The sequence below is a fragment of the Dinoponera quadriceps genome, unplaced genomic scaffold (assembly GCF_001313825.1).
Source record: "Dinoponera quadriceps isolate SergipeBrazil2010 unplaced genomic scaffold, ASM131382v1 scaffold1850, whole genome shotgun sequence".
Taxonomy (NCBI): Eukaryota; Metazoa; Arthropoda; class Insecta; order Hymenoptera; family Formicidae; genus Dinoponera; species Dinoponera quadriceps.
In genome coordinates, this window is record NW_014556042.1 from 394,152 (window position 1) to 416,810 (window position 22,659).

Consider the following 22,659-nt stretch of genomic DNA (forward strand, 5'->3'; position numbering starts at 1 on the left):
CTCGCAATTTTTTCCACTGCCTTCACAGCCTCGAAATTGGGTCAAAATTAACAGTCACGGAAAATTAATGGAAGGTCTTTGTTCTTTTAACTTTCTAATCGCAAGGTTGGGGTCGGAAGCGACCCCACGGCTCGTTTATTTTGCAACGTGTACGCGGTGTTTCTCTTCTTAAGGAATATTTCATGTTATTATTCTCTTCTTTTAGTAATTTTATATTTGGATCACTTGAAAAATAAACGAAACAGAGCATGAAGTTGGATCCAACCGTATTTTCCTGGATATTGTTCAATCTTGTCGATAGAGGGTTAAGTCGAATTAGTGACAATGTCACTAATTGAATTAGTGGAACAGTGTTTTGCCGATAATCAGTGATTATTCGCTAATTTCTGGTGGAAACTCTTCCATTTAGTTCTTTTATCTAATACTTCGCTGATTTTGGCCAGCAAAAGGTTCACTGCGAATCGCTGTTACGCGTCCCGTAGTAGAAATATATGTACATATCGTATATGCATTCAACCGTATATCGTACTTGGCATAGTCTTGGCATAGCATCAGAGATATGATATCATTCAAGAGCCAGAGATTTCGAGTTCGAGTCCTATCAGAATGAACGTGTTTTTCAAATAATATATAAATCAAATCAATTAAATATAATTAACAAAATAAGGATATATCAGGCAAATTCACTGACGATATCTTAAGAATGAGATAATAAAAAAAAGAGTAATAAATAATATCTTTCTTCATTGTTTCTGCAATTAGATTTCTCTAATGGAATCGTTGCTGCTATTAACGGATTTTCGCAGCAAAATTTTATTGAATCGTATTATAATTATATTTATAACTAGGATGAGTAGTGACTGCTTCTCAGTAATAATACATTGATTGCGCAGGAAAAAAGTGATCTTAAATAAAAAATAGATATTCTCATATATAAGCAAGAATATTATAATATTCTCACTTATATACGAGAATGTATAAGATAATCTTAGAATTTGTATTGATTGTGAGTATTATTCGAACTCAATTCAAGATTAAAAATCTTCTGAGAATATTATAATATTCTTGCTTATATATGAGAACATCTGATTTATACATATAAGACTATTTCTTTTCTGTATGTATGGGGAATATTGATAATACATCTCTCTCCGTTTCGTCGAGTCATCATTTTCGAAGGGAGAAAGAGCGTGCTAACGGTGATTTATATAATTGAGATTCGCGTTTCGGATACATCGCGATTATTTAAATGTCAGGACAAACGCTATGTTCGCGGAATTCTCGGCGAGATATGAACGTGTGTACGTGATCGCCGTAATTATGCCGTGGGCTCGCGTGTAGTAACCGGCCGTACATACGGCGTATCCTCGGTCGACTTTATGTCAAAATTTCGTGTTAAGCGCAACTAATGGTGGTCTCGCCTAATTCGCCGGCCAGTCCGGCGAGATCCCGGTGAATCGGTAGTACATTCCCATGCGAGACTATTCGCGAGGGTGGATAAGGACGACGGGGAGAAACAAGGGGAAAAGGGAAAAAGAGCGATCCCCGAAGGTCGAAACGATCGAACGCGTCTTCACTACGTGATAAAACAACATTTATGTAACACGGTAGTGAACGCGCCGCGCGCGGAAATTTACTGGCCGCGCGCGCGCGCGGCGTCCAGATTATTATCTCGAAGTCCGGCACCGCGATAATAAAGTTCGCGATTTAAGATCCCGAACGCGCGCACGCACGCACGCACGAATCGCGGTCGGTCGTGTTTACAAAGAAGCGCGATGCATGCCAATCAAATCGCCAGCACGCCGGACGATCACGCGTTCGCTTAGCGTTTACAAGAGCGCGGCCGAAAGGGGAGAGGGGCCTTTACGAGCGAGTATCGCGGCTCGTAATCGACGGAGAAAACACGTGGTTATGTAAAAAGAAAGAAAAGGAATGGGAGAAGGGAAAAAAGCGAGGAGAAGGAGAGGTGGAAGGAGAAGACGAGGGGAGGGGAAAAAAAAGAAGTCGCGCGTAAAACGTCAAAATTATTGGCCAATAAAGAGTGCTACGGCGGCTCCTCTCATTAGGATCCGCCGGTATCGGCGGTATCTAGCACCTCGCAATCAAAATTACGAGCGATAAATTGCAATAAAGACGCGCGCAATCGCCACTCCGGGTTTTCGCAATGCCGCGCGGCAATGGCGATTTGCATTTTCATGTTCGGTTTTACGATCTACTTACGCAACATTACTTCTGTCGCTGCACAATGAAACACGCGGAACGCATGGGTCGGTAGAAGGAGAGGAGCGAGAGAGAGAGAGAAGGTCTGAGGAGAATAAAAGGACTCTCGATGTTACTTGTTCTTCGCTTTACGCGCCGCGGAACGTCTCCGAACGGGCCGCGATCGTTCGTCTCCTCTCGCGCGATTTCTCCGATTGAAAGATCCGGCGTGATCCGAGTCGAAATTTTCATCCCAGTCTAATTTGGTTCTACTAATTAACCCGGAAGTAGTCACTTTATTTCTTTTACGAAAGCGATCACTCGGGGTCGTTGTTATTAACGAAATATGGAATATTATCGATCGTTCTATGATTTATTGTTATTATTTGGGGACATTGTAGATATAGGTGTTACTTGTTACTTTTTGAAAAATGAGGAGAAACCAAAAATTACCCCGTTTAAACTTATCATTATCTTGTATTCATAATACACATACGTAACTCTTATCATATCAGACTAATTTTGTAACGCGAACGACCACCTGAGGTCTGTTTGTACCTCCACGAATTTTTACAAGCTGATACTATAAATAAGACGTGTCACAGCTAGTTCTTGTTGCACAGGTTAGGTCTCTAAATGTCAAAATGAAAGGTAAGTTCCCGATCAGTAAAAAAGACCCACCGCGACCTGAACTTCATTTTCTGACCGCTGGAGTCTGAAATTACTCCAGGTGACTATTCCCGGATTAAGTGTTCACTTCTATCGTGCTCCTTTGGTGCTAAAAATGGGGAAGTTATTGCCGTTTTCTTCACTCGGAGACTTAATGTAGAACTAAAATTTAGACTCTGGAGGACTAAATTCCCTTTGTACTTTACAAGGAACACTTATTCTGTTCCTTTGATGCCACAAGTGGGAACTTATTTCTGCGTTCTCCACTTGAAGACTCAATGTAGAATTAAAAATTTCGACTCGATGGGGACAGGAATGAAAAAAAAATTATCCCGCAGGTTTTCGACGTCGAAGAGTGTTTTTTTCTTCTTCTCCGCGTCCGCTGCGTGAATGATCGGGTTCCTCGGTGGGAGAAGAAAGTGGGGGAAAAAAAAGCGACCGACTCGTGTCGGTGCGCACGGACTGCTGCGAGGAATTATTTTATTTAACGATTAGTTCGCGGCGGAGATTCGGTCGGTATCTATTTACATTTTATACACGCGATATTCGCCAAAGGGAACGAGATATTCGCCGCGTACATAACGAAATGCGATATAAAGGGCGAAAACTGTTACATCTTTCAAACGACCCTCGGCTTTTTCATTTTACAAGCCGGCCAAATAAAAAGCACGCTGTGCGATCCGCGAATGGATATTTCGACGGTGCGTTTCAGCGACTTCAATCACAGAGAACGGCGCATTTTCCGCTCATGAATTAATTGCAGGTTGCAGCGGCGGCAGCTTTCCTCCCCTCCCCCCTTGATCTGGCCATCGGCGTTATCGCATGAATTACAGAAATTTCATGCGATATTAAATTGCCATTATCCGCAAAGTTGTTATCCGCTGTCAGGAACGATGGTCTTTTTCTCGAAAATTATCGTGACGTGACGACTGTCGATCCCGATTTTCCCCGGCTTCTCATTTTAACGAACGCAGAGCGACGTCGCCGACGACGACGACAGCGGCGGCGGCGGCGGCGAATTTCCGTTGATCGAATTGTTAACCGTGAACCACGTCCCGGATTTATCGACTTCCCCTCGCGTCACTGTCTACCTCCTCTTTCTCACTCCTCCGCCTTATCGCGCATCCCTCTTTTCGGGGGAGATCCTACCCTGCCCCTCCTCTCCTTCAGCCGCCGCGGATCGTGTGTTATCTTAACTTAACCCTTCCCGCGGAGATTTCGACGTTCGATTGTTTCTGCGTAAACGCGCCAACCGACCGGTCGCTTGATTTACAGACATCCTCTCCTCCCTCCCCTATTCCTTCGTTGATCGAAGGGATGAACAGACGAGAGAGTGCGAGAGATACATACGCCGTTGTCTGAGAGAAGGATCTCCGAGAAAATTGAGTTACCTCATGGAAATGTAATGGTTATAACCGAGGCAGATTCGAGACCTGCGTTATTTTTACATCCACACGTAGAGACAGAAAGAGATACATCGACTTCGCCGAGTTTACCCGCAAATTACCGATCGCTCGAAATGGACGCGACGACTGATACACTTCCGTTCGATCGCTTTCTTTAGAGCCGCGACCCACTTATCATCTTTCCGTATCGCGCGGAAGAGGATATGAAGTTAGATCTGTACGAGAACACTACGTGACGATAGCTCTGTTTCCGAGTCGAAATTTTACTTCTAGTTTAATTTCGTTCTACATCAAGTGTCGATCAAAGGGCTTCTATTGCACTCCTTTGGTGCTACAAATGGGGAAATTATTGCCGTTCTTCTCCACTTGAAGATTTAATGTAGAACTAAAATTTAGGCTCCGGAAGACTAAATTCCCTGTGCAGCATTGAAAAGGAGCACTTATTTCTATTTTCTCTACTTGAAGACCCAACGTAGAATTTGAAATTCCGATTCGGATTCTTTCGCGGGAAAGAAGAATTAGCTTTCATAGCTACAAATTAACTATCCATATAACACAATTGAAATTTCGTCACCAGTTTCGTTTGTTTAATTACCGAACCTACACTGAGAGGAATCATAATTATTTTCGGTGCTAACTATAATCTTTTTACAGTTTTAGCCACAAAAAAATAGCAACAACACACACATGAGATTGTTATAACTCTAACGCTATATAGTAACACTAGAAAATTGGTTTTCGTGGCTGTAATTCTTTTACTATGACGATTATAGTTACAAATACCAAATATTTTTCTCTCAATGTAGTTTTAGCTGTGCGGATCTAATTTTTCTGGCTATATTCGTAAATGGAAAAAAATAATTAGCTTCAGCACAGATGAAAACTAGGTCTGGTAACTAAATTTCACTTATATCAATGAATATTATTTCTATGTATATATCTTTTTAAGTTTCGAAAATGTGTACTAGTTCGGCGACAAAGAACAGACCCGATGACTCGTCGGCGCGACGACGTACGAATATCACCCCCTTCGAATCGTGCGTGACGATTCTTTCAATTAATGTCAACGTCGGGATCTTCCTATCGGTAATAGAAAGATTTTCTATATTTGCCCGCTCGTGCGCGACCCAAATATTACACTCTAATATCGTCGGGCCGTGGCGAATCCCGGCAGATGGGACAATTCCGCACCGGAGGACGCGATCTTTTCGTTTGCAAATAACAACAATACGCCACCATCGTCGCGCGTATACGTTCTTATCGCGCGCGCAATATCGCCGCCGACCTTCGAGCGGCTAGGCCGGACGAGGTGAGGCGAGACGCTGTGGAAAAAGGACGAATAGTAGGGATAACGCCTTATCGGTAAACTACCAGTCGGTGCGACCCTTATCTTAGCGGGATTTCGACCTCGATTTCGGGTTATCGCGGGGTCAAGAACGCGTCGCGGCTGGTGGAAGGTCGTAGCGCCGGGGTAGTCCAGGTCGAAAATCGCAAACGTGTCGGAATGTTTATGTCGTGATAAAAAATCCCGACCACCGCCACCCACTTGTCCACCCTACTCTGTTCGCGTTATCTCTTCATTCTAGCGGTTCCACGGCCGGCGAAAAAAGCGACGAGATTCGCCCTCCTTTCTTTCTTTCTTTCCTTCCTTCCTTCCTTCCTTCCCTCCTTCCGCGAGCGTACACGTTAATTCGTGTACGCGAAATCGCGATCCTTCTTATGCGCGAGTTTTCAGTTTTCACTAAAAACAGACAGAGGAAGTGAGCGATGCTGCTCATCTCGCTGCGGAATGTTCCGCGTCCGTGTGTGAACTAAGGCGAACGAACGGACGAGGGAGCAATCGCAGAATTACTCGAAATCAAAAGCGCCGAATATATACCGAACGTGTCGGAATGCCACAAATTATCACGTTATTGACAGCTTTCGGGATATAATAACGTGTTGAATAATTTTCAATCTCACAACGGATAACGGATATAATGTTCCGAGTCTTTATTTTAGTCCGCGATATCGGATTTTTCGGAACGCAAGCGTTGAGGAGGGAAGAGTCGGATAGAGAGACACGTCACTCAGGTCGCCGGTCATAATCATCTAATACCGACTCATTCATTTATTTGTTTGTTTATCTATTCGCGGATAATCTCTGTGATTATTACGCGAGAACTTGAATTGAGAATTTCTACATCGCACTATAAAATGGGATTGTTTCTTGATTGAATATCAATAAGGCCATTACAATACATCGTTTATTTATTTATCCAACTAACGGGAATAAGACTCTTTGGTGTACAAAGCGAATCATAATATGTAGGAAATTGTACAAAAATAAAAAAATCTGAATATAAATACAGAAAGATAAATTAATGAAGTGTATGTTAGAACTTGGTATAAATTACATCTAAGAGCTCTCGAGGAATTGTAAACAAAGTCAATGGACGCAGAATATTCATCGGTTAATATAAAAATTCTGTTCATGCAGTTAAATACAATGTTTTACACTGTTCAATATGAAATAAATTGAATGAAACACCTTGGGTGACGTATAAAGTATACAAAGCACAAGTGATTTAAGACAAACGATGTAATTTTGTAAAAGTTTAAATAAGAAGTATAAATAAAATTTAAATAAGAAGTATAAATAAAAAATGCCTTTCTCTTCTCTAGAGACATCAAGTTGTGACGTAACAATTCGGTGTGATAGTCGTGATATGTAATAGGCATGGGATCCCTCATGCAAAATCTAACAAGGCGAAAAAATCTGTGTTATATTCTCCCTATAAATGTACAGTGACGTTTGATAACCGTAAAGTGTGCTATGAGACGCGAGCAGTAAGCTAATTGAACAACCACAATCGATTATTCTTGGACTGTAAGAATCCGACTGGTCAATTTGTTTATTATTTACGTCTTACTGCATACTTTACGGCTATTGTAGACGGCCCTATAGATACACCCGACTATTTCGGACTCGCTAATAGTCGAAAGCAATTAACTCGCGCGACAAAACACGTCGCGTATTTCATAAATCAACATTCCCTGTACCATTTGCATAGGCATTAATTAAAGTTAGCCGAAGTTCAACCGGAATCTTCCGTCGCCGGAATCCAAGCCGAAGCAGGACCGGGGAAAGCGAGCTTCCGAACCACACAGTCGATTTTACCCGATGTTAAAAAAGAGGATAGGGAGGGAGGAGGGGGGAGGAAAAATGTGAACGATACGAAGGGTGCAGCGGGAGAAAAGAAACGCGCGCCGGTCGCTCCGCGCGGTCTCGAAGGAGAACGGGAGTAAGAGAGACAAGAATGAAAAAAAAAACAGAGGAGGAAAGGAAAGAAGAACTCGCACATTTTACAACCGCGAACGGTTGATACGTTGTAGCGTATTTTCGGTCCATGCGGCAATTGTGCTATTACTATTTCCCTCAAGGCATCGAGACACATATACATGTGCAGACGCTCGGCCGGGGCTATATACACGTTTTATGATCGCCACTGTACGTGTCCGCGATCCGTACATGCTTCATGTCGGGTTCTCCCTCCCCTACCCTCTCTCTCTCTCTCTCTCTCTCTACGTGCCGCGCGAGCGACGAGAAATTTCATTTTTCCGGGAGCGCGACGGCGGCTGCCGCCCGTCGCGCGACGTCGGGAGCGGCGGACGCGACGAAAAATTTTCGCCGGTATAATAATTCCCGCGGCGGGGAATTAAATTAGGCTGCGAACACATCGGGCCCGTCATCGCGATTCCGGATATCACACGTTCGCGCGCACACACATACATACACACGAGGTGTGTGGTGATTCGCCGTGCGCGCCCGAAATCGTTCCTCTGTCGTTCCTCGTGCCGTCGTGCGTATTATTCGGGGAAACGCGAGGAAATTCGGTCAGTAAATACGGTAATACGTCTGTCCTTAATGTTATAATAAAGGCACCAGCGTGTCGGTGAATTTAGCGCAAGGTATTTTCACGGAGCTGCGCGCGCGTGTTGACGTGTATCCTTTTATTATAAATCGGATTTTGCGGATTTCCTCCCTTTAATTTCGGGCTGATTGCAACGACGAAATCTGCGCCGATTGGCACGAGTGTTATTCGCGATATTAAAGTGAACGTGATACTCCTGGCCGTGGAAACGCGCAACACTTGAATTTTGATACAATTTCTCTTCAAAGGGGGCTCTTAAATTTCTTCGTACAAAGAAATCTCTTTCTGACAGTCGTGAGAAAGATTCTCTCGTTGAAAACGCAAAGACTGCATAGGTAGTTAATTAGTACGCAGTGCGTGTTCTTGCGCACAAAAGGCTTCCAGTTGCCTGTAGGAAAACCGGAGAAAGAGAGGGGAGAGAGAGAGAGAGAGGAGGAGAAAGAGGGGGAAAGAGAGACAGAGAGAGAAAGGGGAGAAGACCCTCTAAATTATTGAATTCTGAAAACTTCGTTTCGCGAATAAAGTTTTTCCAAAGTGAAGCACACCTAAAGAGAGACATTTCCACATCCTCCCGCTTCATGGGCGAACATTTATCCCTTATTATTGGCATCCCGCCGCAAAATGCGCGCCGACGTCGCGAGGAAACACGAATACACGCATGTCGTAACGATCAAACGGGTTTTCCTCTCGAACTGTTCTCCGCGATCTGACGAGAACGGTGCGCTTTCCCATCGTCGGTCCGCGTCCGTCCGTCTGTCCTATTCCTGCCATTTCGATGCGAAAGTTCGGAACTCCCGCTTTAATTCCGGCGGGCCACGATGGCGCCGAAAATGCAGACACGATGACCGGACGTTCACTGTTCTTTTCCAGGTCGCGATAAAATGCGAGACGCCGGTGGACCCGTACTCGTTCGTGGACGAGGAGATGTCGATGGGCGGCATGAGGTCGGCGAGCAGTCCAGGCGGCAATCCCGAGAACATGACGTGTCCGGGCGGTGCCCAACCTGGGCTGGGTACACCCACGTCGACGCCGCCCGGGGCGCTGCCCGGGCCGCAACATCATCAGATGAATCTCGTGATGAACGGCGCCGTCAATCCCCAGTTGGCGCATCAGCCGAAGAAGCGAGGCCGCAAAAAAAAGTCGGAGATGATACTCACCCCCGAGGAGTAAGAGTCGCATATATAATCAATTACCGGGGCGTCGTTAGAGCACGCCCGTCGCTGGCTCGCCCTCTTTAATGCCATGGCGACGGCAACCAACGCGGTGGAATCGCGATTACCGGAGAACGTCGTTTCGTTTAACGAACGCGCATCGTGGTCTCGATTATGCGAATGACGACAGCGTGTATAACGGGGGCGAGCGTCGCGGGCGGGAGTTTACGCGAGGAACCGATCGCACGGGGGGGGGGGGNACGAGCTTACCGGACGCGCCGCAACGTCTGCTCTCGTTCAATCTGGCTTTCCGCATATTACTATACATCGTGAGCAATTTTTCTTTCTTCTTTTTTTTCCTTTTCTCTTTTATGAAATTTATGCTTACACAAGAAGGCGCGATTCCGACGGACTTCGCGTACACGCGAACTCGCGAGCGTCTATTTATACGCGATTTTGGGAATGAGCTTCCGAGTGTCTCACGATTTTCAAGCTGGAAAGGATCTCAAGTTCGCCGTCGAGTGAAGTAAAAGTACCGATGCCTGGACACGTACTTAACTGTGAGCATTCTTGTTGTTTTGGTCTTTAAATATAAAATGTTTGCATATATTCAACATATATATACGGGGTATTCCACGAATATCAACAAACTTTGCCAGGTGGTCATTCTAAACAAAAAAGAAAAGGTTATATAAACAATAAGTAAATTCAGCTCTGTTATCGAGATAACAGAGATGGAAGGTATATATAAATCACAACTAATCGGAGGCGTTCAAGCTACTCAATTTTTGCTTATTATTTACTCGAAATGGTGTGAAATTACATTTAACACTGATATATTGTACTAATATTTACACGCATTGCTCAAAATGAGCACCTCGTGCCTTTAGGAACGCAAGTAGATGTGCTTGCATCAACCGCATCCCCGCAAGATCGGCAAGATCATTACTAATACTGATAACAGCTTGTTGACGTTTATTATCAACTGCTCACGTATATCAAACTTTCCATTTAAATACACTCCCGATTTTACACAACCTTATAAAAATATCTAAAGGGAATTATTTGTGGTTTATATCAATACACCTTCCATATCTCGATAACTGAGCTGAATTGACCCATTGTTTATATAACATTTTTTGTTCTGAGTGACCTCTCAAATATGCTGGCGAAGTTTGCCGGTTTATTCGCGAAAAATCCTATATATATTTTATATTGAAAGCTTAAATATTCGTATTTAAGGACTAAAACAATAAGAGTGCCTAAAATTACGTGTCCAGGCATTGACATTTTCACCTTGTTCGGCGTATGGTCAATCACAGGGAGAGTGCGACATCGCTTTTTCGATGAATTTCGCAACTCATCTCGTATCCAATAGGAAAATGTATCTCCTGAGGATTACTAAAAAAAAAATCTCCTACTGGACACGGGACACGTTTCAAAACTTACCAAAGAAAAAGATGTTGCAATCTTTTCGTGACTGACCATACACACGTGCGAAAGATCGATCCACCGTTGCGTCGAAATTCACCCGTGAGGAACCAGTTTCGACTCGAAACGATTCACGTGAAGCGTCTCCTGGCGAGAAAGAAGAGGAGAGAAAGGCTTCACGGTTTAAAGCGCATCTTCCGGCGGAGCGTTATTATTAAAAACACGTTAAATGATACCCCCGGGGAGAAACGAAGCTGAAAAAGATCATAGGCCGGCCACGGAGCCCGCGACTCGATATAACCGGAGTTAGTTATATATTTGCATGCAGCTATGGTTAAAAATATCCGCTGCTAACAATGTCCGTCTGACCGGGCACCATGTTGTTGATCCGATGGGATCTTCAGTTACGCTTATTTTTGTGTAGCCGGCCGAAAACTTAAAAATAGTTCCGCATATTAGGAACGTAACACGATCGGGCCGACGCCGCTGCTGTTGCGCGGATACGTTTACCGTTACACCGATGATAGCACGCGAGACGATTCGCGTTACCGAATGCAGGAAACCGAGGACGTTAACACGTTTGAATGCGGTGGAGGTGTCACCGGAAACCGGCTCTGTGACATTACAGCGTTTTAAAATATAATTAATTGCATCTATGAAATGGACTCGTACGGCTAATAAAGAGCCAATGAAACAAAATTAGAGATACCCTGGTAGAAACGTATGCAGTTTTCTGGGACATCCGTTCAATTACGGTCTAGTATTAATATATTCTCATCAGTTGTGCCAATACTACGCGGGAAATGGACAAGGACTTGATAGAGTTTTATTCAGTGAATGAAACAATTCTTCTGGTAAACATTTTTGAAAGATTTTTAATCTTGATTCGATTCGATCGGATCTGTATTGATGCATTATTTGCACTCAATTCAAGACTAAACATTTTCTAAGAATATTATAACATTTTTTTTGTATATGAGAATATCTATCATTGATTTAAGATTCTTTTTTTCTGTGTAATTACTAGACAGAAGTTAACAATAACTGTCCAGCGACTGCTCAAAAAGTGCATGAAATTTCTACCGGGGCACGTATACTCTGAATACGTCACTCTGAATACAATATCCTGGATTACATTTATTTACTGCAGCTGCAATGATTTAATCATCGGTTAGACGTTTATACGATCAGTGGAAATCAGTGCGGCACTCAACGTGTTAATTCGCGCTTTCTCGCGTGATCCGCGATTAAACAATTCGCGTGAGAATTTCTGCGCGTCGCTTGAGAGAGCGCTCGATCTATTATCTGCGCGTCGTCTCATCACTCCAACCTTTTTCTCTTCTTTCACGACGGCAGAAATCGGAAATCGTGCTTACAGCCGCCGTTTCATCTCGTGATTCGAGCTTATTTATTCGCGGCATTATTCGTCTTCGTCGACGACTCGCGACTTCCTGCCCGATACAAAATGTGCAACATTGTGTCACGAGTGTCGGGGACGCGAACATGTCCGAAAGAGCTCGCCGTGCCTCTCGGTAAAAAGTGAACACGGAAAGTTGCGCCGTGTCCGTCCCCCCTGCCGATCGGGAAAGAGAGAGAGAGAGAGAGAGAGAGAAAGAGAGAAATAGTTGCGTTTTACTACGCTACAGTCGCGCGTTCCGCTGAATCGAATGACGCGGTATAAAGACGCGGAATCCAACGTCGTATTATCACGGCCGTCTCTGTGCCCCTTTTTTCCAGAGCGGAGCTCGCGGAGGCCAAGAAGCGCGCTAAGACGTACAAAGAGAGGAAGAAGCACGACAGGTTCGACGGCATGCCGGAAGAGGAAGTGAGCAAGCGCGTCCTGCCGGATCATCTCACCAACAACCTTGACATTATTATAGTAAGTTTGTATAATTATTCTGTGCTCTGCGCGACCGATACGAGAGAGCCGATCCTCTCTCGTCTCTGTACTTTGCGTTTTCTACTTCAGCGCTGCTATTCAGTCACCGGAACAAATCAAGTGAAACAGTGACTGCTTCTTGGCAGGAAAGGTGACCAAAAGTAACATTTTTTGTCATATGCTGAAAGTAACCAAGGCCATTTAAACAAAAAAAGGGATACTCTTATCTTCTTAGGCTTACTTTTACACGTAACATATAGCGAGATTTTTTTATTCGAGTCTTTTCATGTACACAGGAAAAATCATTTTAAATCAAGAATAGATATTCTCATTTATATAAGCAAGAAGATGATCTTCTCAGAAGATTTTTTAATCTTAAATTAAGTTCAAATAATACATATTTAATACAGATTCAATCAAATAAGATAAAGAATCTTCTAAGATTATTATAATATTCTTGCTTATATATGAGAATATCTATTCTCGATTTAAGACTAATTATTTTTCTCTGTGTACGGCTTGAATATTCATAACGAGGGCACAATAGATCGGTAACTAGTGAGCAAGCGACAATTGGCAGCAGACCAGACGGCAAAAGAAATATATGTAGAACGTTTATATTTTACAAATGACAGCTTAAGAAAAAAGTAACTATTAGTGACTATAAGTATCTGTTCTTTTTCATCGAAGTGTACGCTTATACGAACTTAAAAAAAAAGTAATAAGATATACAGTAAAAACCTGGTGGAAGACAGAGGAGAAGAGAACTAGCGCAAGCTAGTGCAGTCAGTTCAGCGAAAAAGAACAGACTTATAGTCTGAGAAAAAAAACAAGCAGACGAAGAATGAGTCGCGAGTGAGCGCGACTTGTTCCAGGTAATGCGGACTTTGTCGAGAAGAACGGTAGCATATAGTCAGCGACTAAAAAAGGCAATATTTTTTTTATAAGTTTTGGAACGCATTCCGTGTCCAATAGGAAAATTTGTTTCTTAGCCATTCTCAGGAGATGCATTTTCCTATTGGATACGAGATGCGTTGCGAAACTCGTCGAAAAAAAAAAAAGTGCAACCTTGTCGTCGCTGACCACATGTGTGCGCGAGTTTCGGCGTGCGCTTCCGCGAAATATCGCGCCCCATCGATCAGTAGAGTGATCGACGATCGGTACGAGCGAATGAGAAATTAGGTCATGGTCGGGAGTCCGGGTCCGAAAATAGAATAAATAGCTAATTCACGGAGAACAAGCTTCTTCGAGATTCGGGGAAGAGATCTTACAAAGATCTTGCTACGCGATATGTGCCTGTACACGGCCACCAAATTAAACAAACCATGTCGTACTCGTTGCTGCGGTCTGACATCTTTAATGCTTGTCCACCTTACAGACCCATTTTGGACAATACTAAATTTTTTTAATGACTCGTCAAGAAAGTGGCAAAGAAAGACTTGAGTGACTGGATAGTAGCACTGGCTGCTCCCCGAGGACGCGTCGCGCGCAGCAATCGCGAAGCAGATGGACAGATATATCGATAGCTAGATAAAGATAGATAGATAGGGAGCTTGAAGCGACCAGCTCACCTAATATCGATAAATTAAATCATCCCAAGTCGTTACGGGACGCGCGGCGCGCCGCGCCATAAATAAACGAGATTTACTCGCTCGATCGACTCACGTAGGCGACATTTCAATTGCGGCGCGGATAGGCCGGCCGACTCTCCGCGAACGCGCACATACACACGTCGGCCCGATAATTCATTAATCGCGCCGTATAACACTAACAATAAAAACATCAATTTCGCCGCGGCACACATCTCCGCCGTGCGGCACCGCGCGCGCTCGACGCGCCGCGTCGTCGTGTACGTACGCGGGCTCGACGCGCGCGTAATTTATAGCCCGGTTATATCGCGGCCGCCGTGCGTGTCATTTGTAATGCCGCATTACCAATGCGCCGCGATGTCGTTCTTGATCGAATGACGGCAATTAATCGGGCGGGCACACGCGCGCGCGCGGAGCGGAGCCGCGCATCGCGCCGTGAGAGGACTTTGGGGCCTCGGTTCGCGTCTCTTAAGGCGCGTGTACATTTAGCGAACGAGGCAGCGGAAACTTTCGTCGTTACTTTTTGGAAAATACGTAACGCATGTGGACAACGCTATTTCAGAGATTCCGCCGACTGCCAGTGTTTTTGCGATAATACCAGATTTTCTACGCAACATTGCCGTTTGTCATTTTAGAACGGTGTTAAATGTACACATGCCCCGTGTAATCATTATTATTGTTATTATTATCAATATATTACAAAGTTAAATAACATTCTGAACAGTGAACAACGAGCGGCGAGCAACACTCGTCAAATCTCCATCACGATTTCTAGTTAATATCGACCAAGTACCATCTCTGAAATCGAGAGTCTTACGCTTCCGAGGGGAACCTAGATGCGACGAAACGAATGGAGTGAGAATGGTCGGCGGAATCTCTGAAATAGTGCAAACTGTCTGCAGGCATGTCGTGACAAATCCGAACAGGACGTTTCAGGCCGATTTCCTCACAAGATGGCTCGCCGTACGGTTACAGAGAAAGTGCGCGTTTAGACGTGAATAATCACACGTCCGCTGTTCGTTCGTTGTACACGCGCATTTAGCCTTCGCGAAGATTCATCTTGCAAGCGACTCCCGTGCGAAAACGCGAGGGCGACTCTCCCGTTTGACTCGCGGTGACGACAAATGGCAACTGCCGCCTGCTTAATCGCTTTAATGATCCGTGCGCGATTCGGTTATCACGCGGGACGCCGATCGTTCGCCCGCGCTGCGTTCCGTAAGTAGACAGACTGAGCGGGAGGGGAGGGGGGGTTGGAAGCTGGTCGACCGCGTGGACCAGTTTCACCGACGTCGGTTTTAACTCGAACCTCAATTAGTTCCTCGTCGCAGGACCGGGTGGTAAGAAAGCCGGGACCGACGGAGGGGCGAGGACGAGTCGATTGAAATCGGTTATTAAATCACGGTCGACCCGCGGCCTGGCGTTTGACTGGCATAGCGCGCAATTAATAACGCAACGCGTGGTGCTATTATGATTCCGTTATACGCGTTCTTTGCTTCACTTCGCGCGCCGAGTTACCGGAGACTAATTAATCTCTCACACACAGCGCGAGCTCTCTCTCTCTCTTTCTTTCTTTCTCTTTCTCTCCCTTGGCGCTTGGTTTAATTTTAACTCGGCGTTTTCTTCACGCACGCTATATTTAGAGTGGGTCACTACGACCCCACGCGACTAATTAGGAGTTATAGTTAAGCGCGAGACGTTGGCGGAAAGCGACTACCATAGTTGTTGGCGGACGGTGCAACGATATAATCTCGGGGCTCGCTGTCCGAGAATAAAACCGTCGGGAGTCGTTCACCCAGCCGCGACGAGAGAGAGGGAGGGAGAGAAAGAGAGGGGGCGAGGGGGAATCGTCCGAAGGCGCCATCCGGGATTAATGATAAGTCGAATTATTCAAACGGCCAGAGCCATTGGCACGGGTAAAACCCGACCGGGCGAAATCGAGACCGGGGAATCCGAAAACAATTTGGCGGGCGGGCGGGCGGACGGACGATTTCTGCATCGCCCGTACGTGTCATTTTCGTCACTGCGCGTTAGCATGATCTTTATTGAATGCAAGCGAGAGAATGGGAATTACGTTCTCGTTACAAACGCGACGACCCGCCGCGTTGATCGATCACCCGATACCGGTGTAAACGGGTATAAACAGTTTAACGGGTGAGCATCACGGTCATTACGAGTGATTGTTATAATCCGATATGCGGCCGTCGTTATCAAAATTGGGGTGACTTAAATGACGGAGCCGAAAGAGAGAGAGAGGGAGAGGGCACTCACGACGATTTGGATATTTTAATCACGTGGAAACAAGACAGCGATGAGGTTTGATTTAATTCCACCTCTCGGTTCTCCCCGAGATAACGAGATTATCTTATTTTTAGTAGCGTATTTACGTCGATTCTTCATCGAGTAAAGGCACGTTGTTTAACTTATCGCTCAATTTCGCGCGCATAATTATATTTTGAATGTGACACTTCGACGTCTCGATGTAACGTTTCGTTAATATTTACGGGACGCTTTCTTTCCTCGCAGTGTACTTTCGCTCGTGCTATTCTCTATAAACGTAAAGGTCGTTACGGTTTCGAGAAAAATGTGATTAACCGTATCGACGAGAGAGCGAAAAGTGTTATTCTTAGGGCGAATGATACCGAAGGAGACAAAATGCTAACTTAATTTTCGTTGCAACGAAGGAACGTATCATCACTCCCCTCGTGTGTATTTTTCGCGCACGATAACCCCACCGAAAATTCGGACGAATTTCGAGGCTCGTTGAACCCGCCATTGAGAGAGCTCGTCGAGCCGATTCATCGGTGTATCGTCATTAAATTCGATTCAGGTTCGCGTCGCGTTTCTTAACGCCTCGACGGTCCCGGACATCAGCAACGAGCGTAAGAAAATCGGCGCACAAAACTCACTTCCACTTTTCCACCGTCGCGAGAAACGGAGACAAGAAAGAGAAGAGGAGGAGAAGAGAAAGGGAGAGAGAGAGAGGGGGAGACTCTCTCACGGCCGCGTTATTTATCCCGAAATAAGGCACGACCGCCGTCGGCCATTTCCACCGCGACCGGGGGAGTCTGTTAACGCACGGTCCATATTCATATATTACCCGAAACGAGTTGTCACCGTGGTCGATCATCCGTCAAGCGGTGTAAACGCTTTAACGGGCCGTGGGCAATTCGGTTATTACGCCCGACGTTGTAATCGAACGCAGCGGGACACTGTTCGGTGCTTCCCCATAGAATGCACCCCCAGCGCGCGACCACCCCCCTATCCCGCGGTCTCTCCCCACGTCCCGCGCGTCCCCCGACCGCCCGCGCTAGCTCGTCGGATCCCCCTCTGTCCCCCTCGCCACCCTCTCCGTTCCTACGTGAGCGACGCGCGTTGTTTTCAATCGGTGACAATTCCACACCCTTCCTCACGTCCAACCGCCTCGTGGCCACCCCCGCCCGTCATTTTATCCTCGTTTATCCCGGCCGCCATTCGGCGCCGGCCGAGCGGCTAACGCATTGGCGTTAACGCGCTAATGCGATACGTACTTTATGTCGACGGCGGCGCGGGGGATGGGGACATGCGGGGTGCTGTGTGGGTATACACGTGTGTGTGTGTGCGGCAGCAGGAGGAGATGGAGGTGGAGGATTCGCTCGTACGCGACTAACAATATAACACGATTTTGACGGCGCGATACACGCCGTCGTCGTCTGTCGTTGCTCCTCTTTCTCCTCCGTCTTCGCTACCTGACCTACCCCTATCTACCTGCCTACCTACCTATCATCCCTTATCGGAATCAAAGATGCCATCGAGAAACGTATCAAGAAACCCCCTTTCCCCCACCACCTAGGTCTAACGTGAAAAGACGCGACGATAAGCTGCGAGATTATTCACCCTCGCGCGGAATTACGAAGGAAAGATCACAAACTCGCGCGGATCGGCCGTCCTCTTCCTTTCAGTCCTTGGTCAGTCCTTGCCGCCGCAATGCCGCGAAACGAGGAAGTTCGTTAAGGAAGTTCGAGCGTTTGACCGATATAAGATAAACCTGTATTATATATATGATGCAAAAGTTAACCGAACTAACAACGTGTATAACAGAAATTTCAATGATAATATCTTTACCGTGTCGTTTCTCTGACATATTTCATTATACACTTGTATGTTTACAAGCATAGAAACTTCATAATACGATAAATTTCATCCAAAATTTGACATAATTATAATAATATAAGATATATGGAGAAATTTAAAAAATTATTCTAATATCGAAAACTATTATATAAATACAGACAAATTTCAGAATTATTGACCGTGTCGTTTTGAAAATACAGCATGTGGGAAGTTTAAACACAATTCATAGTAATATTCAAGATACACATATGTGTAAGCACATACTTAAATATTTATATATCTTTTTCTATCATCCGTGCATCTTTATTAGATCAACTAATGCATAAATATAGCATTAATAAGAAAAATAAAAAATAATACTATTTTCGTACTTGTAATATTGTGTGTTACATATGTCTACCTCAGCTTCGTCCGAAATTGATATATTTATTATTTATTCATTTATTATTTATTCGATTAGTGAAATGAATGTATAGAAGCGAAATTTTGCCTGACAAATAATCAATTTACGATGGGACGTTGGAAATACGGCAGTCGAGAGTGAACCTCCTTAACGTCGCGAATTATTCTTTTAATTATTCCCCCCGCGCACTTCCGGGGACGGGGTCGGCTGACGCGCAGGAGGAAGAACGAGAATCCGCACCGCCGACGGCGCCGAGAACGGCGCACGCTTCGCGAATTCGGAGAGTGCTCGCGGTGCTGGCCGTCATGCTCGGCCCCGATAGCCATTCGACCGACTGTAACGAGCGCGTTGTCTCGACGAGGCGCGCGTTCGGCACATAATAACGCGCCGGCGGCACTTAAACGCATCGCTAAACGGAGGCGCGAGAATAGCTGGACGGCCCAGCATCCAAATTAATCAGCCGGACCTTTCTCGTTCCTTGCCGGCGGACGCGCCGCGCTTCTTAATGGAACGCGCGCGTATACGTACACGCGGCACGTCGACCATCCGCAGGTACGTATGTTCGTACGTAACTACGTATGTACGTGCATACACGTCGCGCGCGACGTCGTCCTACGGACGTGCACTTTGTCATGCAATTATCCCGAGGAGTATACGGCCGTTCCGTTGCGCGGTGAATGTTAATCTCTATTTACCGACGACGGAGGAGCGGACACGTCGCTGGGGCTAGGCGCGAGATAAACGTCGATAAGTTACGACACACCGCGCGTCGCGTCGCGTCGCTCGAGAGAGAGAGAGATATCCTCCCCGGCGGCAATGCATCCTCCTCTCTCGGCGCGCACCTTGCACTTGCGAAAAGGTCAGTTGCGAGTCGAGAGAGCGCGGGAGTACATCAGCGCGAGGATGAGCTGGAGGAGGAGGAGGAAGGAGGGACTTTAATAGCGCGCGAGATGCGCGCCTAATGGCTCCGCGCGCGCATCACGTATCCTTGGACTTTGTCGTTATTAATTACCTAACCGGCGGAGCGAGGAGCGAAGATAATGCGGTTGTGCAACAGGTACCAACGCCGCGCACCTGCGCCTCCTCCGCCTCCTCGCCGCCGTTGCATAATCGCGAGTAAGAAGCGCGCACGTGAAGTCGCGATACCGGGAAAGAAATCGATTCTCTCTCTCTCTGCCTTTATCTCGCTCTTTTTCTCTCCGTCTTCATCCTTCGCGATGCAAAGCGCGATACGACGGAAGCGCAACGGCAACATTGTACGTGAGACTCGGCTCGAATAGAATTCCTCAAGTAAGAGTTAGGACACATCGTCCGCCGTTAATAAGGAACTATCTCGTACTCGTTCATTTCTCTTCTTTCTTCCATTAACTGTATATTTGTCTCTTTCTAAGTTCTATAAGTGTATGGTCAGCGACAAAAAGATCGCGACATTTCCTTCGATGATTTTCCTCCGATGATTTTCGCAACGCATCTCGTATCCAATAGGAAAATGCATCTCTTGTGAATTACTGAGAAACAAATTTTTCTATTGGATACAGGTGCGTTCCAGAATTTATAAAAAAATTGTTGCAACCTTCTTGTCGCTGACCATACATTGTTTTAACGAGAAAGAACGCCTAATATATAAATCGCTTATGTAGCGTCCTTTGTTACATGGAAAAAAATTCGTTTTAAAAATCAAGATAGATATTCTCACATAAAAGCAAGAAATTACAATATTTTTAGAAGACTTTTAGTCTTGAATTGAATTTAATACTTGTAATCTAAATTCAATTAAATCGAGGCTAAAAATCTTCCAAGAGAATTATAATATTCTCGCTTATATATGAGACTATCTATTCTTAATTTAAAACTAATTTTTTCTGTGTGGTACATCTTCTCTCTCACTCCCACTCGCTTCTTCCTTATTAATGATGGACGGGTGTTTCACCTATCAAAAATTATCACAGGCCCAGCTCTCGCTCGAGGAACTCTGGGCTCGAATTAGCGCGACTCATCCTCGCGGAAAACCCCGCGAGTATCCCCGCGAACTAATTCCGAGTCTAACGAGAGGAGAAATCATCATCGTGCCCGTTGTCCCAAGTAAGCGTTTCGATCGTGCCGCATTTGCTTTCGGAAGGAGAATTCATTGTTCCGGCGCGCTCCGCTGACGCGGCATTCGCATTGCGCGCGCGCGGGAAATCGAGGAAAATTGGAAAGAATATTGAAAGTAGAGTCAGACGCAGACACGAGAGCTCTCTCTCTCTTTCTCTCCCTCCCTTCTCTTTCACTACAGAATAAACGTTTACCCGAGGCCTCGCCGCGCTGTAAGTCACCGAACGCGCGTGTAACGCACAGAGAGGGATATTGATTCGATGTGAAGCGTTTAATAAACATTTTTACGCGCGACGCGCACAATTCAAGTGGAAGGGGAAGCCCGTCAAAGCATTAGATAATAGCTCCGACAGAGTTGCCGCGTGCCGGGAGTAGTTCGGAGTTGTGCATTTTGCAGATTAAAAACGGCCCCCATTGACGTACGTATTGCTCTCATAATGGCGGAATTAATTTCGTCGCATATAATATGAATACATACGCCTCGCGTCGTTTCTCGTCGAGCGTGCCTTTTTAGGCGGTTTTCGGAGTTAAATTAAACATTATGCATATAGCGGACACACGCGCGTTCGCGAGCTGTATTTCCATAATATATGCTTCATTTCGCTACACGCGAAATGAACACGCTCTCCTCCTTGCCGCTTTTTTCTCCCTCTTTTCACCCCCCCCCCTTCCGCGCACCCTTTTCCTTTTTCTCGCATTTATACGGTCGCGATCGAGAGCGCGAATGTCGCAAAGTTCAACGTATTACCTCGGCCGCGAACTCCCGCGGAACTTTTACTCATCAAAATTCCCTCGTCAAATTCGAGTCATCAACATAATTCGCCACGAGTTCTCCCCGTCGTGTTGTACACGTCCACGTGTACAACCGAACGTGCCACGGTCTCTACCTTAATTAACAAACGTACCGGTTTGCAATCGATTCCGCGTCACCGCTTACGCCGCGTGCCATTTTGTGCGCGCGCGCGCCGGAGAGAAAAGAAACGTCTTGCACTCGTGAACGTTCTGCCTCCTCTTGCTCCCTCCTGTTCTTCCCCAAAGTCTCGATTTAGCTTTGACAACCGGTAGAAAGCGAAATTAATTACGTCGTCGACGAGAACGCGCGAACGCGACTCATCTGCCCTGGTCGTTTTTGCCCGGTCTCGGAAAAACTCGGAAACGGGCAAGAGACCGGCGAAGAAGGAGACCGAGCTGCGGACAATAGTTTCGCCGTGTCGGGCCGCGGAAACGACTTGGAAATAAGCCTGAGTAATAATTTCAAGGAGATTGACGCGCGGCGCCTGGGCGCGGCTCAAAGAGGAACAACGCTGTGGGTGACGCCGACTCGAAAGCGACTCGGTGACCGTGCGTTTTCGCGTCGTCGTGCCGGCTAATTGATGTAACGCCGGATTAATCGTGTTCGCAGCTAACGCGCATTCGTTCGACGTCAACAACGTCAGGCGAGGTTGCGAGGCGCGTCATCGACGCCGCATCCGCGGCGAATTCGTCCTTCGGATTCTAACGAACTTTGTACGTTTGACTTGCTTGCAGATCGGCATCAATCCCGGACTGTTCGCGGCTTACAAAGGACACCACTACGCCGGACCTGGTAACCACTTCTGTAAGTCACACTTTTCTGCCTCGCTCATGTCTGCTACGCATGTTTTCGCGTTCGAAAATTGTGTTTCTTTTTATTTCTCGTTAAAAATCGCGAACGGAGTTTCGAAATGAGAAAGTTTAATTCTTTAATGATAAGATGGACTTTCAACGTATTCAGGAAATTGGCGTTGGATCCGATCCCATGTTCTATTTTATTCATTTTTCATGTAATCAATGTT

The 22,659-nt window shown here is 45.8% G+C and overlaps 2 protein-coding genes across 2 annotated transcripts in view; one reads left to right on the forward strand and one right to left on the reverse strand.

Annotated features, from left to right (window-relative positions):
* The window catches only part of LOC106746476, a 167,129-nt gene that overhangs the window by 119,821 nt on the left and 24,649 nt on the right, over positions 1-22,659 (reverse strand). The window lies entirely within an intron of this gene.
* The window catches only part of LOC106746477, a 150,918-nt gene that overhangs the window by 94,242 nt on the left and 34,017 nt on the right, over positions 1-22,659 (forward strand). Inside the window, exons 4-6 of the mRNA XM_014623105.1 lie at positions 9,059-9,354; positions 12,508-12,649; positions 22,373-22,442. Of these exons, the coding sequence (XP_014478591.1) occupies positions 9,059-9,354; positions 12,508-12,649; positions 22,373-22,442 (508 nt within the window). The remainder of the gene's footprint in view (positions 1-9,058; positions 9,355-12,507; positions 12,650-22,372; positions 22,443-22,659) is intronic.